Raw genomic sequence first — 15970 nt, 5'->3', positions numbered from 1 at the left:
ATTAAACGTTATTTCCTGAGGCTTTTTTTGTAGAGCAACATGACCTTTATAACACCCACACCAGTATTAGATACGCTCAAGTTTCTTGAAGAGAAAAAAAAAAAAGAAATTAAGGCATAACGGAGCTGTAACCCTGCAGTTCACTCTTAGGCTACGTGAGGTTAAGCTGAGGGGGTTATACTGAAAAGTTCCTCCAATAAGAATTGCATGGAATTTTCTCTTGCTGTGTGGTATAAGGAACGGATTGAGAAACATACTGCCTGTTTCCTGATGGGCTCCTCCATCTTCCATCTGCTTGAAGTGGTAAATATTCAAGGCACAGCATTTGAAATGCTCCAGCTGCCTCATGAAGGTGCATCCTCTGGAGAGCTGGGGCCAAGCAGCTTGTGCAGGTGTATGCACGAGAACGGGAGACGTATCACAGTGCTGCCATCGGCCCTGCATCTGGGGCTAGGCCGGCATAGAGTCAAACCCTGAAACGCAGCACTCTGGCTTTTTTCATTTGGAAACTTGAAATGAAGAATAATCTGACTTCTGTGGCAAGAATCAATCTTCCCAAACAGGTAAAAAACACTGCAGACATTTTGCTTAAAAGTTTCTCAATTTCCCAGTTTCAGAGCAACTACTTCTGCACTCCAGATATCTCTCTCCCTATTTCAGGACCAGGCTGTTTTCTACACCCGCTGACTTTCTCCTGTAGGTGAGATCGCTATTTAAGATCTAAAGCTGGAACAGAGTCTACAGCTGGTCCCCAGCACCTGCGCACTGGCTTTTAGAAGTTTTAGAAGCTTTCCTGAATCCGTGGAGGACAGTCTACTCCGATTCACTCCCTGCTACCGCTGAACACTTCTGAACATTCAGGTGACATTTTCAAGCATACTCCAGGCTTCATTTCAACAGCAACTGAGGAGGCCAGTTTCCACTGAGTGAGAAGGTTCTGAGGATTACAGACCCTTTTTGGGAAAAAAGATCAACTTAAGAGTTACATGTCAAGTATTTTGTGGATTTGGACTTAAACATTGAAATGTTTTGGGTGTTTTTGAAAAACATTACCACTGGAGCTCAGATGTGTTTCAAAGCACGCACTTAAACACTGTGAGAGACCAGGTAAAATGTTCAGTTTATCTACAGGGACACATACATCTAAAACCCCAATACCTATAGGCCATTCATGTGATCAATTACTTTTGAACAAGAAGAAACATCCTGTAGAAGCTTGATTGACTCCATTCTTGAGTGTTTTATCCTTGTTAGTCTGTGTAATAGAATCTAAACCACAATGCATTAGGTGCTTCAGGCTAAGTTAGAGCAGTGCCCTCTGAAAAGCGTAACGTTTTAAAATCGCTCTCAGGATACAGTGCAATTCATTCGTTCTGTGTGTGCTTAGGAGTATTTATTAATATAGTAACACAACTACTAACAGCAAGGATTAACCTCTACCTGGTCCTTTAAAAAATGGGTTCCAGCTTCTGCTTTGCTGATGGAGACATGCTGAGATTAGAATACATGCTTATTTGACCTGCTCACAAAACCCATGCTTTGGTTGCCTTGCATAAAAGGCAAAAAGCAGACTTTGGCTCAGAATAAAACACTGCCTGTAAAACAGGGAGCTGTTCCTCCCATTCATCTCGGTGCCCCATTAAACCTAGAGCCAATGAGAACACTGTTTACCCTACTGATAATTACTACTTCACTGCTGCTGATCTGGCAGACACCCAGCTGATGCGCATTGCTAACACAGGCACGCCAAGGTAAAACCACATTTCTACAATAGGTGAATCTTCTTCTGCCACTGAAGCCAGTGGACATAAACAGGACCAAACTTTATTTTCCCTGCCTGACTTCTTTGTGTAGACCTTTGTAAAAGTTGAGTTTAGATGCACTCAGCTTTCGTTCTTTTTCAGATAGCCAGGAAACACTTCCTGATACAGGGTATGTATCTTCTGTAAGCGCACGACTAAGATGGCTAGTTATCAGTCTTCAAAGAACAGCAATTATTAGCAGAATACTTTTTTAAAAAATCTGACATGAAAATTTAGACATGGGCAAACAGTTCCAGTTAAAAGCTCATTTTTCAAATAGGCTTTCATACATTTAGTTTTATATGGACTACAACACCATCCTAATTTCTGCAGCATCATTTTGCAGTTGGTCTCCTCCACCGAAGTTAGCTGAAAACTATCGAAAACTCAAATGCTTCAGAACTCTGGAAAACTTCATCCCATGTAACTGTAGAAATTTAAATGTAGTTATCTGTCTGACACTGCTTCCTTTTCCCTCAACAGAGAGACACAGGCACTTTTCTGACACAGTTAATCTGACCCATTTCAAATGTCTGTTTTTCAGATGACCTGCACTTTGCTCTGAATTCCATTGAGAAGACCTCTGTTAGCCATCAAGGGAGCCCAGGATGACAAGCCTAGGTGTTACATCTACATTGCAGCCGGATGAGTTTCTGTCCCTAGTGTCAGCCAGTCTCCAACAGTTTATCTCTTATTTGGCACCTGCTGCTTATCAATACAAAGCAGAAACTACCTGAAATTGCTTTTCTCTTTCTCAGCACTGATAGGACTCACCCACAGGTGCTGGTTGCTGGCACCACCCACTCTTTAGTACTCACATCGGGTAAGAAGTCTGACAACGTTCAGTGTCTCTATCCTGTGTGAGGCACTGCAGGCTGGGTTTTCAACTGCCACCTACAGCAAACTTGTTGCAGTCCTCTGACATGCATCGCTCCCTCCTTTGGCTCTAAATCTCCACATAAGCTACACGTAAGTTTAATTCAGTGCAGTATCTTTTTTTCAGCTCTGGGCCCTGCCTAGGCATTTTGGATAAATCATGACTCTCTAGCTGACAGGTGTGGACCCAGACCACCAGTCATCTTCCTTCAAAAACCAACTCCATGCCACCCAGAAAAGTCATTGTACTCATCCTAGTGGAAAATGCTGCAAGATACCAAAATACCCTCCATATGTAAGGGTTTATTTCAGATGGTAGCTGTGTGGCAACATGCAGGCTCCAAACTACCCTACAATATGATCAGTGCAAGCACAACAGTACTGTGCCATGCGGTTAACCACAGATTCAGGAAAGCTTGCACAGAAAGCAAGGAATTCTGTGAAGAATCACAAAAGTTCTCCATCTTTAAGCTGATATCACTTTGTGAGGACCTTAAAGATACTAGTTAAGGGGGGGGCAGAAAACAGATATGTCCGATCATGAATGGCTTTGTCTTGTATTAAAAGACATGTAAGTGGGAGAAAAAAATACAACAGGATTATAGTAGGATTACAATATGCAAAAATCTGTGAAAGAAAACAATTTTTCTATAGCAGCCTGAGCAACAATAGTGTGCAAAACTTTTACTAAGTGGCATCTTAAATATATTGTTTATGTATCAGCTGAACCCACAGGGTCACAGCACATAGAAGGGAAGATGTTCTCCAGTGACCTGCGGCATGCTCAATGTCCAAGACTCAAAATGTGCGGATACCAATATATAGAAGGGTTGTAAGATAATCCGGGCAGATGACTTAGTTTGTCTTCAGAACCTTGCCCTGGTGTTAAATGTCAGGTACCAAGACCACAGAATCAGCTCCTTCCTTTGCTGCTGGCATCAGCATCAAGATGACTCCAAAATAATGTCACAAGGCAAAAGGCTCAAGTCATTCCCCACCAGGTCACTGGTGCCTGTCACTGCTACACATCCTCCAGAGGAGTTTCCACAAGATGGGACAGTGCCACTCAGTGCTCCGAAGAAATGAAGTCTCTAGGTTCTCTTGCTTTCTTGGGCACCGTTTTCTTTACAGTTGATGAGTTTGGTAGATTTTTGCTTTTCATGGATGTTGCTTTCCTCTGTTTTTGATGAGTGGTTCGCAGAGATTTCAGCCCCAGCATCTCACAGTACTTATTGCACTGATGCAGGGCTCTGAACTGCTCAATGAAGGAAATCGAGCAGTTGCCTTTAAAACCTCTGTATCTGTAGTAACAAAGAAAGAAAAGAGCCAAATGGGATTCAAGATTCATTTTCAGCACAGGGAAGCAGAGTATGACTGCTGACTCATAAGTAGCTTGAAAACATTAAGCAAGTCTCTTCCACCATGCTGTTTTGAGAAGCACTAACTCAGTCACAGCAAATCAAACTGAGCCATTGAGAAGTGAGAGAAAGCAGCAGCAACAGAAGATGGGAAAGGGTTAAAGAGGGATAGTTCTGTGGTCTGTGTCCTGGCTACTATTTCTCATTTCAGTCAGTTGGGAATGTAATTACCTGCTGGCTAACTTTGTCTCAGTAATCTATGAATGAAATCCACCGTACAACATTCTCTATAATAGTCCTTCTGACCACCATGAAGAGACATGAAGCGTGCTGCACGAGGTGCTGTCAGAGCCAGAAGCTGTTTTCCTCCAAACAAGGACCTCACTTCTGTGCTATGCTCCTCCCTCCCCCAGGCCTGAGTGCAGGCTCTGAAGGAGCCAGGCCTCTCGGGGAAGAGGGAGGTCAGGAGTGTTCCCGAGCACGGCCTCTCACCCAGCCTTCGCAGTTCCCGAGCCACCACCACAGCTCCCACTGCTACCTGCCCTTCTTCAGCGGGCCAGCAAAGCCAGGGAGAAGGCAGAACACGGACCCATCTGCCTCCACTTTTATCTAACTGTCCTGGTCTGCATCTCTAGTGTTCCTCTACAGAGGAGAAACAGAAAAGCAGAAACCTCAGGATGACTGTTTTCCTAGCATCACTAATTCTGCCCTAGGTGGAAAGAAATCTCTTTGGTAGAGAAGGGAAGTCTGAAAGTTTCTCTAGTAATATTTATTGTCTGTTCTGGCACATGCCAAAATGCTAACGTATATTGGCAGTGCCCCTTACAGGCAAAAGAATCATCTATACATTTTGCTGCTGTCTTTAAACACTGTCCCAATTGCCTGCCCGTGGAGGATGGATCCCAAAAGACTTCAGACAAGCTGTGCCAGCCATGATGATGAAGACTTTGCTGATAACTGTAAGGTGAACAGCAGACCTTTATCTTCTAGGGAATTAAGTTATTGCTGTTGGTTAACTTCAATAAGAAAAACTATTTTGGAGTTCAACTTTCTCATCATAAGTGTTTAGGAGTCCTTTTTGTCTTCTCACAACAATATTGTATTTTCAGATTCTTCTCTGAAGTCAGAGTTTTTGAATGTTAAATACATACTTCAATGAAATAAAGCTCTAGATGTATTTACTTGCCATGTGAAGCTGTTCACACCAGAGGAGTCTACCCTCTAAGTTAAACAGGTAGTAAGCCTGCCCTGCTCGAGAGAAGCCACTCAGCTAGCTTGCTATAAACAGCCAGATGAACCTCAAAGGGCTAAGAAATTTTTTTCCTCTCCTCTCAAGTTATGTGCTTGTTTACCCAAAGGAAGTTTAAGAGGAGTGCCACTGTTACTCCAGGACTACACCCTGGAGCTCAGCAAGATAATTAACTGCTCGTGCTCCTTTGAATTAAAAACAGACTTGAGACTTTGTACTTGAGCTCCTTTACTAGAGCCAACTGGTGTCTGCTCCAGACACATCAGCAGAACCTAAGTTCCAGAGGCAAACGTGCCTGCGCTCAGCAAGAAAATCTTTTCATATCAAGCATTGATCCTGATGCCAGAGACTAGTTAAGGCAGAGTAATGCACTGCCAGCAATAACTTAGACCAAAATGTTTCTTATAAATTTATTGTAAATATCCAATTAACCATTGGGTCTTCGCAGTGAGTGCCAGTGGCAAGAAGAGCTGCTCTTCAAGCACCTCATGGTGTCCTGGGTGTCACTGCTGGGTGCTGCAGCAGCCTGGGCAAGATGAGGTGAAGAGCCTCTGGGCAGGCAGCCTCTGGGTAGCATCTGCTTCCTCTGGTATCTGAAATTCCCCACTGCTGCTGCAGGACTGACTGAGAAGCTTCATTTCTCCTGCGCTTTGTGTAGGTGTGTTCTGGCAGGAACATTAATGATAAGTAACCTCCAGGGCTATTACGTGAGAAGTTTCACTGCCCTGAATGCTGACTAATTCAATTTGTGGCTGCAAAATGACCGCACAGTCTTTCTCCGGCTCTCTTTTTTTTCCCCTAGGTAACCATTTTGTTACAGCCAAAGAAAATTTCTTTCAAATCCACTTTTCTCATGAATAGAAGTCTAAACAGCTTTCCTGTCTGTATTTGGTATTTGTCACTTCATGTATGTCTTTGAGGGAACATCTAAACAAAGACCAGAAACAGTAGCATTTGCTCAGATGATACTATGAGTAAGCGACACTTTAAATGAACAATGGAATGATCTGCTAACTTTAGCTTTGGAATTCAACATACACCAGAAATATTTGCAGTGAAAGAGCATAAATATCTTGTGAACGGGAGACAGAACATTTATATTAAAAACATGATTATTTTTATTTTACTAGCTTTGCTCCTCTAAATCAAGCTATCCTCATTTCCCTTCTCTTAAATAACAGGTTTGCAGCTGATCTTGTGGCTGCAGATGGGCTGTGGGAACACTCTGTCCATTTTGGAAGCCGAGAGGCACGAGTGAGCCTAGTTTGGCTCTGCAATGTGCAGGTAGCCCCTGGTCTTACAGTGGGCCACAGGAAAACTCACCTACAGGTGCGGGACTGGTTTCACATCAGAGTGCTCCCAGCTGTCTGCTGGTTGTTAGACACTGATCCCCCCCAGCCCCCTCTATGCTCCCAGGCTGCAGCCTTTCTTCTGCACAGACCTCATGGCCACAGCCCTGCTGTAATCTGGCAGGGCTGGAGAGCTTCACTCCAACCCTTCGGCGCTGTTAGAGCTCGCTGGACGTGTAACAGGGGCAAGGGCTCCATTACCACATGGCTGCTAACCTGGACACTCCGTACCGCAACCACAGGTTTTGTGTTCAGCAACACCAAACTGGCCATCAGCCCTTAAAAACATGCATCTGTTATTTTGCTCAGCATGAGCTATTAATTCACCGACTAGATGACTGATAAATGAAACCTGGACAGAATTCCATCTCCCCAAGCTTGACAGTTGGAGGTCCATCCAAACCAAGTCTTCCTTAAATCTAAAGGGGGAATGTTGGATTTGTCCCCAGGCTTAAACTCCCCAATGCCTCCTGTTGCCACGTTGAGTAAAACTAAATTTATCACTGCCCTGAAACCAGACAGACTTTCAGATCCACATTTGGCAAACAACACTGCTATTAATCATCATGACCGTGGGTCACTGTGTTCCCCATCCCTTCATCTTTGCCTTTACCATTCTTGGATAAATACCTGGGCACTTGTGCACAGCTTCTCAACTGCCTCACTGTACTTAGAAACTAGTCACTGTGTTGCATTTGTTTACGATCGCCAAAGACTCTACGAAATACCTTATTTAAAGGATTGATCTCCTGACTCTGGTGCGCCCCAGTGGCTACATTAAAAACACTTTCCAGGCTTCTCAGTTTCTAGTTGGGCTTCGCCCTCTGCTGACAGAAACTGCATTGCAGCTACTGCAGCACATGGAATAAATAACCTTTTGCTTTGGGTTCGTCTGGTTTCCAACTCAAAAGTAAACCAGACGCAGGAAGGATAAAAGATCAGAATTGCTGTGAAGAGTGTTAATTGTTGAATACATCAATCTCTCCACAGCCTCTACAGAAAGGAGGGCAAATATGAAGGCAAAGGATACACAAATGCACATTCAGAAATATTTTTTCAGACTTGGAACATGAGTCTGGGCTTCCCAAAAAATCATTAACAGCAACGAGCAATGCTGAATATAGGTACAAAAGTTTAATATATGCTGTTTATTCTGCTTGGTTTACAAGAAACACTTGGGGATAAATAATGGCCATGAATAATTCATGACTGTTGCTATATTGGCTTTTGCAAATTCATCACTAATAGTTTGCACTATGACATTAGATTATTTGAAAGCTTGACCGTACTATGAGCATGGCAGGGCTGGGGGAGATGGATATTTTTTCAGATTTTTTTTTTTTTACCCCGATCACAAGTTTAATCTTAAAAGTGAAATTAGAATTGTTTTTAATTTACATTCCAATCACGCACAACATGAATGTTCGTCCATTCATCAAGGATCACAGAAGCACTTCCCAAGGGTATTTTTGGTTTGCCTTGATGTGATTGATCCAGGCTTAGACGAACTGGAGGCAGAGGACCTGTCTGTGGTCAGTGAGGTCATTACCTCTGCAAGGAGTGGTTGAGGAAATTTTACAGGCAATTATACCAAAAAATCTGCTTTGTATTTTCTTGCACAACACAAAATCCTACCAGTAGCACTATATTTTTCAGTTAAGTAGGACTATGTACATTCTCCCCAACACGTGAGACAGACAACCTCTCACCAGCACGGCTGCACACTACCAAAAGCAGCAATAGCCAGCAGTACAGATGAATTCTGTGTACTTGTTTGTTTTCCCCATGCAAGCTCACAGAATTAAAAATCAAATGGTAGCTACTGGTGCAGAGGTGTCCCTTCTGGGAAAGGAGTGCCAAAGAAAAATACAGGATGAGGAAAAACCTGTTCTCCTGTAGCAATATCATTAGCTAAATGGCAAGTAAAATGATACTCAACATTCTTGGGAGGTTGTTCATGAAGGGAAACTATATTCCCTTACATATGACTGAGGTGATCCTTACTACAGCCTGCGTTGCATATTCATTTTCTCACTTCACCTTCCTCTTCCCTAGTCCAACATATGCTTCTATAGGAGTAATTTCCCATAGTGAGCTGGATAACAGCATCCCTTAAAGCATTTCTATAAATCTCCTGATGGCCATAGAACAGTGTCACCTAAATAAAATTTTTATGACTTCTTTGTTTTATAACAGGATGATGCAACTTCATTTCAACTGATTTAACTTTGAATCCACAGCTAAAAGAATAAATCAGTGCAAGTTCTGAATGGATGCCAATCCACAAATGTGCAGGATCTTCCCAGAATATCCTGAGGTCAAATTTTTAATAATTTAAAAGATACAGTGAAGTTTTTTTCCTGTATCACAGGTAGATTGACAAGCTCCAGTTTAGTATAAAGCCTGAATGAGTACGATCAGATCTGCTTTTTCCTGCGAGTTTCTCACAGCAGAATATGAATTTAAAGCAGTGGTCCCAGGCAGGTACCCCCAGCCCCTCTCCTGTCCAGCTGCCAGCTGATCTGAATGGCTGCCCACACTGCTATTCCTACCAATGGCTCTTTTGGCCTGTGGTATAACTAGAAGCTTTAATTAAAAGAAACTTAAGAGAAGTGGAAGAAAGAACATTAAAAAGTCTATATCTTTACACACATGCTTAAGTCTCCCCAAAAGACCTGAAACCATTGCAAAACTACTGGGAAACAGGCCTCTTGAAATATTCTGAACAGATCTTTTGTTAGAGGTCAGAATTACTGCTTCTGAGAGAAGGGAAAGAGATACCCTCAAATCTCTTACCTGATTGAAAAGGAAACGTGGTAAGTGGCCTATACAAAGCTGAACAGACATTCTCCCTCCAGCCATGTAGCTGACAAAAACAGGGGCTCAAGAAAAGCTTATTATGGTCACTGCCTGCTATAGGAAGAAAAACTCCGAGTTCTAAACTGAGAAAACAGTCTTTATAAAAGCTTGTGGCAAATAGATATTTCTAAAGCGTTGTCACTTTTGCTGGCTGCAGGAGGGATTTCAGCTGTGTTCTCTCACGCAGTCCCTGCACCATCCCCTCAAATTCCTTTCAAAAAGGGCAATGCAACCTCTGGCCCCTTGCAGGGCACCCCCTCCCGCAGTGCCCGCAGTGCTGTGGAGAGGGGAAGAGGGGAGCAGGCTCGCCGGGGCGCTGGCAGCAGGGCCCAGCAGCGGGGCCATATGGGCATTTGCTGGGCAGGTGCTGGCGAGCGTGAGCCTGGTGGCAGCTCCAGCCCCAACAGCAGGCCGGGATCGAGGCGTCTCCTCTGTGGTCAGAGCCTCGGGACAGCGCACCACCAGGTCTTCCACTGCACCCCAGGCTAGAGCCAGGACCAGCCCTGCATCCTCAGCCTCACCTTTCCACTAGCTGACACGGCGCCGAGCAAAGGGCCTCGCTTACTTGCAAGTCACCAGAGACCTTGATTTCACTCATGAAATATCCTCTGAATAAGCCTATTCTAAGGGAGGCATGAAGCAAAAACAAAGTCCAATCTACAGTGCAGTCTTATCCTTTCAGAACAAAATAAATGTGTTTCCTTTATAGGCAAGTTCCCATAAATATGAACAAAAAGAAGTTAAGAGTCAGATGAGGATTGGTTTTTCCAAAGTTAAAGCAACAATACATTTCCAGTGCACTTTCCCCAACATATTTACACTGTGAAGAGACTGATGTGTAAAGCAAAACCATGCTGTTGAGAAATAATTTTTCACTCACCCTTTGGCCAGTGTTGCTATGCCAACGTCAGTTAACTTCATTCCTACACCTACAAGGCATCAAGGAAACAGAAAGCTTATGTTACACTAGAGTTTCTAGGAGTCTCTTCAAATTCAAAAGCACCATATATAGAGGTGTTAAATCTTAGCGATTCATGGTTTTAATCTTAATTATTTGTCATCATTTTTTCAAAACATTTTAAAGTAACCCAATTAAAAACAGGATGTTTGTGCTCTCTAGCACTAGCTGTTTCTAGAAGCCAGTCTCACACCAGCATTTTACAGACAGCAAGGGGATAAACAGACCATAGCTGGTTTCCTGTGCTAGACACTGGGGAAAGGAGGGGCTACATTTTGATGGCTGCATTTTAAGAAACGTACAAAATCTTTGCTTGTGCACCTGCATATGTGTATATTTATTTACAGATTTTGTGGTTTTGATGCTTTGAAAACCTGGACTACAATGTTTATCAGTAGGAATTTTAGATTTGCTTTGCTAATCAAATAGCAATAGGTCAGCCTTATTTCTACTTTTCAGGTGAAAGATCCAAAGTTAAAAAACATGGGGTTTTTAACCTATCCCTTTGCTGTTTATAGGTAAAATCCAGTCCTGCAGTGTGCAATTTTTTCTGTTCAGGAAATGAGAGTCTCAGGGCCATTTTCCTTGGAGAATACCCCCAAAGTCTCAACCATTATGCCTGGAAAATGCAGCCTAGGAACTCAAATGAGAAGATGATCAGAGAGGAAGGATGTTTCTTTTCCACAGCAGCAGGTATCTTGTCCTTTGTGGCAGCAATCATGATAGAGGCTCAGATACCATTTCTGCTGTTGTGCTCCCCTCAGGCTAAGACCTCATTCATTTTTCTCCCTTCAAATTACTTCACGGGTCTCATTTAGATGTCTTGTTGCTAATTTTCCTGCCTTCTCTTGTTAAAGAATATGGGATATATTTTAAGATCCTATTCTTGGTTTTCTTTAACAAGGGTCTGTCTGTCTCTGTTTCAAGCACGGGGCCATCTGGAGCCTCTGCCAGTTACAAGGGTATGGAAGGAGCACATTCAGCATTGCCAACAAGACACAGAAAACCAAGAATAACATTGCTCAGAAATAACGGTCTGGGAGTTCTGCAGCTACGGGGATTGACTCTGAGTGGTCACCAGCCTGTGCCATGGGAAAAACATTTTATTGCCCCCACTCAGAAAACTCACCTTGCAGATCAGTGACAAGCAAGCTCCCGTTGGTCTTCTCATACACCCAGTGCTGGAAGGTGCAACACTTCTGGCCAGCCTCTGAGTCTCTTCGCAGGAAATTTACTTCCTTGCCATCCTTGACAGAGTACTTCACAAATTCCCCAATCAGCTCTTCCTCCACTGTTGCATAGGGGATGTTATTAGCAGGGCGATGAACAAGAAAAATAGGAATGATCCTGAAATCAAGGGATAAAAGATAATTAAATCCAGAGAGTTCTGTCAATGAAGAAGCAAGAAACAGTCAAAGTGGTCAGTGACCTGAGAGACAGAATGAACAGCTACCAAGTCTAAACCAAGTCAGGAGACATCTGGATAGACTGGGATCTTCTAGGTAGATAACATAATCGTATTATCCTCTATGTGCTTATTTCTTTGTATTATTTACACAGATGTAAATTTTTTCAAAGCATGCTTTCTAACGTTGTCCTACTACATACCTAACTCTGCACAATACATGGCGCTTGCTTATTTCGCAGTGTCACTGCTTTAGATGCTGGGTCTGACTGATGCATAATTCAGTCTTTGGGGGATGTTAAGCACCTGCAAATCTGATCCACTCCAGAACGAGCTTTGCCCAAGACCAGCCTAAATGGAGGATTTCTCAGACTGACTTCTAAAACCTGACACATCCAGAATTGGCAAACACTTTTGAGAATGAAAATACAATGCAACTATTTTACCAGTAAGTAAGAGGAAACAAGAAAGTCTCTAGAAAGATCATCGGATGGTCAAGACAACTTGGCTCAAGTGAAAATATAGAATCTGAAGATTCTTGGACTTTGGCAAAGTTTGGATCCAGGTCAGAAAACTTCAGCTACTTCTGTATAAAGCTTTCAAGAAATTGTAAACTTGAAAACACTTGTCTTATTTTATTCATTTAGAAATTGAACTAGTTTAGCCAGAAAGATTTACAAAGTTCTGTAGGAATCCAGGCTAGGTCCATTTATGTCTAAAGATGCACCATGCCAAAAACCCACATCCAATATCAAATAAAATTTCACTTGGGGTTTTCACAGTCTTCCCAGACAGAAAGAGTGAACAAATGGGAGAAATGACTGTCACCACAGAACAGGTTTCTAGTTACTTGCTTTCTGACCAACAGCCTTATCTCTTAGAGCAACACTGCCAGAGGGGGTATAGTTCCTTCCAGACGCACATTTGTACTGTTTTCTGGAAAGGGCAGAACTGCGAATGTACGCACGCGCTCCAGAGACACTGAAAGGAGGTCTAGAAGAATTAGCCATGGGACGGAGAACCACATATAACCAGAGCACTTCTGTGTAAGTCTTCCAGTCCTAGTCCACAATCAAGCTTTACTGACACCATTAACTTATGGATTGCTGTGATATTTTACTCTTATTGTTATAGCACATGCAGTTAAACTGGTACAAAAGGCCTTTATACCAGCAGTTCATTGCATTCTACGAAACAATCACTGCAACTCTAGGCACTTACTTAGTTCTAACCTACTCACTCAAGGTATGAAAGCAGCTGAACTCTACCAGTATCATTAAGGTGAACAGCTTCTGTTAGTATAGAAGGCTCCATAGTTTCCTATCACTGCACACAAAGGCAAATAAATGGGTCGCTGGTTAATAGAAATGTTAGTACTACTTCACTGTGGAATTATTGTAAGTAACCTCAAGAGCACCAAGTCTCTCTCTACCTCCCTCCTGCCCTTTTCTAACTGTCCAGCTGCTGGGTCACTGACTGTTACAGGGCAGCGCTTCCTCTGTCATTTCCTCAGCTTGCTCTTACAGCCAGACATGCACAAGCAGGCTAAGGCTGTAGCTTCAGAGCCAACTCTGGAGAATGTCAGTTACTGATTTGTTGTTAATTTGAGCTGATTTTAATGATTTTGGATGATTTGGAATGATTTAGGAGTAACTATATAACCAGTTATGCTGCTACAAAGATCTTTTTTAAAGTCCCAGGCTGAGGCCATGTAGACTAGTGATAATCATTAACCAGGTTTCTACACAAAGAGTAAGACTCCTGACGAGGTACCATTGTTAGACTGTTTGGTAAGGAAGATTTACTGCCCTGTAGACCAGGTGTTCTAAAAGTTACATTGTGAAAGGGCCTCAAAGCATGTTAAGTGAGCCAAAAATCCTTGGGACAAGGGCACTGGAGGGTCTTTCTTTTAGGTCAGCAGTCCGTGGTGGTCACAAAAGCAGTCCCCAACTCATTTCAGGACTCAAGTGCGCGTGACCAGAAAGAGGTGGGAATAAGTAAATGAGTTATGGGAGTTAACATATTTATGTATGAGAACGTGATTAATATGTATTACTGTATCCTATATAATCAGCATGCTACACCAGTTAGGTGTGCACTGCTTGTGAGACACTCCCCCAGCTGTTAATACAGGAGTGTCTGCTTATCTACATCCCATTGGAGTTGCTAAGTTCTTTTATCCCATTTTTGGTGACACGTGGACCACATTCCTCTATCTTTTAAAATGTTCCAAGGAATATACGCTCTTTTAAATACAAGTATGGTCTGACAAGGGCTGGCTAGAAAAAAGGAATCTAGCCTTAAAATTTTCAAATTAAAAAGCAAACCAAAAGCAAATGCACATTATCTCTTTTTGCTCCTATCTGCTGTCTTCCAGCCAATTGTTTAGAGTAAAGCACCAGATCTGAACCTTCCATGTGCCTATTATTTGCACCAGACTTCAGTTTTCATAGGGTACGTGCCCGCTCTCTCATATCAAAACTAGAGGTTATATCCCATGCCTAGAGAAATCTCTCAAACACTAATTTTACCAAGAGCAATATATTTCCAGAAAAGAAGCTGACTTGCACAAATATTTTCCCTAAAAGATTTCACAGCCATCTCCATCACCATTTCTAATCCTGAAAAGATGGCTTTAAGGAATCGTTCCAGAGGCTGCGTTTTAAGTGGTACTTTTCTCCAGGGAATCAGTGCAGATGAGCAGATCCTGTGTCATCTGACTGGAGATGGAGATTTAACCTGTTGCCGGGCACGTAGGTCTTAGCCTTGAACAAGGCAGACAGAATTTCAAATATCCATTGCAAATTCAACTCTGCAGTAGCCTGACACTCGAACAGCAAGTCCTTTGAAAAAGATCCATTACCAGACCCTCAAGTTGCCACTTTAAGCAGAGGCAAACCTTTATTTAGCTATTAGTCTGATGTACACATATTTGGGAAATGGAAAACCTCTGAAATCAAATAGAGTAGTCTTTGGGAAACCTAGAATCAGAGTTGAGCTCTCTGGCTTAAGACTCTCTATACATAGAAAACCTGCCTGAAGAGTGACTTCATTCCAACTTCAGGATAAGCGGGATTTTTCTCAAGAACTCATTTTTAATGGGAAATTGGAAGGCCTGACTTATCCCCTACTGCTGTTGCCAGATGATACTAGTAGTATCACCTACTGGTGTTATTTCACTAACTTGAATAAAATTTCCTCTAAATTTATATCAGAATCATGCCTTTTGCCTGCTATTTACTATCTTTATTCATTATCCTTCTCTAATGGGAATGGTCTCTCACCACCTGGATACTCAGTACAATTTAGGTCATGACTCCAGCTGTTCGTGGGATTCCTCTTTCTTCTTTAGTCATTACAGCTAACAACAGCCAGTGGATAGCTGTGGCACAGGACAACACTTATATACACACGGGTGTATGTGCACATAATTATAAAGATAGATAGATACTCACTCTGGTACTTCCCCAAAGCCTTCCAAGGGTTCAGCTTCAGCTGCATATATCTTCGCATACTCTCTTGCAGTATTTTGGACGTAGCATTCCTACATTACAAACAGATACATCTGTGGAATATTACTCAAAACATTTAACAGATCATCTGAATATTTGCAAGACAGCTTTTCCCTACAATTCTTGCTGACAAAGGACAGGGGCAGCTCACCTGCAAGGCTAGTTTGTAGTTCTTCTGAACAAGATCGTCCTTACTCTTGGTCCCATAGGTGATAGCGTTGTGCACCTTGAGAACACAGGGGTGCCCGGGGCCGAACACCGGCACGAGGCCTCGCATCACTTTACTCCGGAAGGCTTTCCGGTGCATGCCTTCTCCAAAGTGGAGCTCTTCTGTAGCTATTATTCCATGCAGGTTTCCACCAAAATAGCTGTCACTTATGAAATCTTCTCTGAACATGAGCTGCATGAACTCAATTTCTTCCACACCTAAAACACAACACCACTTTGTTCTGTGCAACATCCTTCTGCAGTCACAGGAACAAACACATATCTATATTATAGAGAGTATTAAAGAAAATGCTCAGTGGAAACAGCATACATGGCCTAACGTGTTAATACAGGGTTGGGACCCTGCTCCTCTAAATATAGCTTGTTGCCTCTAC

At 42.6% G+C, this 15970-nt stretch overlaps 1 protein-coding gene across 1 annotated transcript in view; it reads right to left on the bottom strand.

Annotated features, from left to right (window-relative positions):
* Nucleotides 1–3059: 3059 nt before the first annotated feature.
* Nucleotides 3060–15970, bottom strand: part of ALPK2 (alpha kinase 2) — a 34485-nt gene continuing 21574 nt past the window's right edge. Inside the window, exons 6-10 of the mRNA XM_026866007.1 lie at nucleotides 15520–15794; nucleotides 15312–15400; nucleotides 11581–11798; nucleotides 10374–10422; nucleotides 3060–3979 (exon numbers count right to left, since the gene is read on the bottom strand). Coding sequence (XP_026721808.1) covers nucleotides 3745–3979; nucleotides 10374–10422; nucleotides 11581–11798; nucleotides 15312–15400; nucleotides 15520–15794 — 866 coding nt within the window. The 3' untranslated portion in view covers nucleotides 3060–3744. The remainder of the gene's footprint in view (nucleotides 3980–10373; nucleotides 10423–11580; nucleotides 11799–15311; nucleotides 15401–15519; nucleotides 15795–15970) is intronic.

The sequence above is a fragment of the Athene cunicularia genome (genome assembly GCF_003259725.1).
Source record: "Athene cunicularia isolate RWA chromosome Z unlocalized genomic scaffold, athCun1 chrZ_part1, whole genome shotgun sequence".
NCBI classification, from domain to species: domain Eukaryota; kingdom Metazoa; phylum Chordata; class Aves; order Strigiformes; family Strigidae; genus Athene; species Athene cunicularia.
The sequence above is the reverse complement of the archived record's forward strand: the minus strand, read 5'-3'. Positions and strand labels throughout refer to the sequence as shown.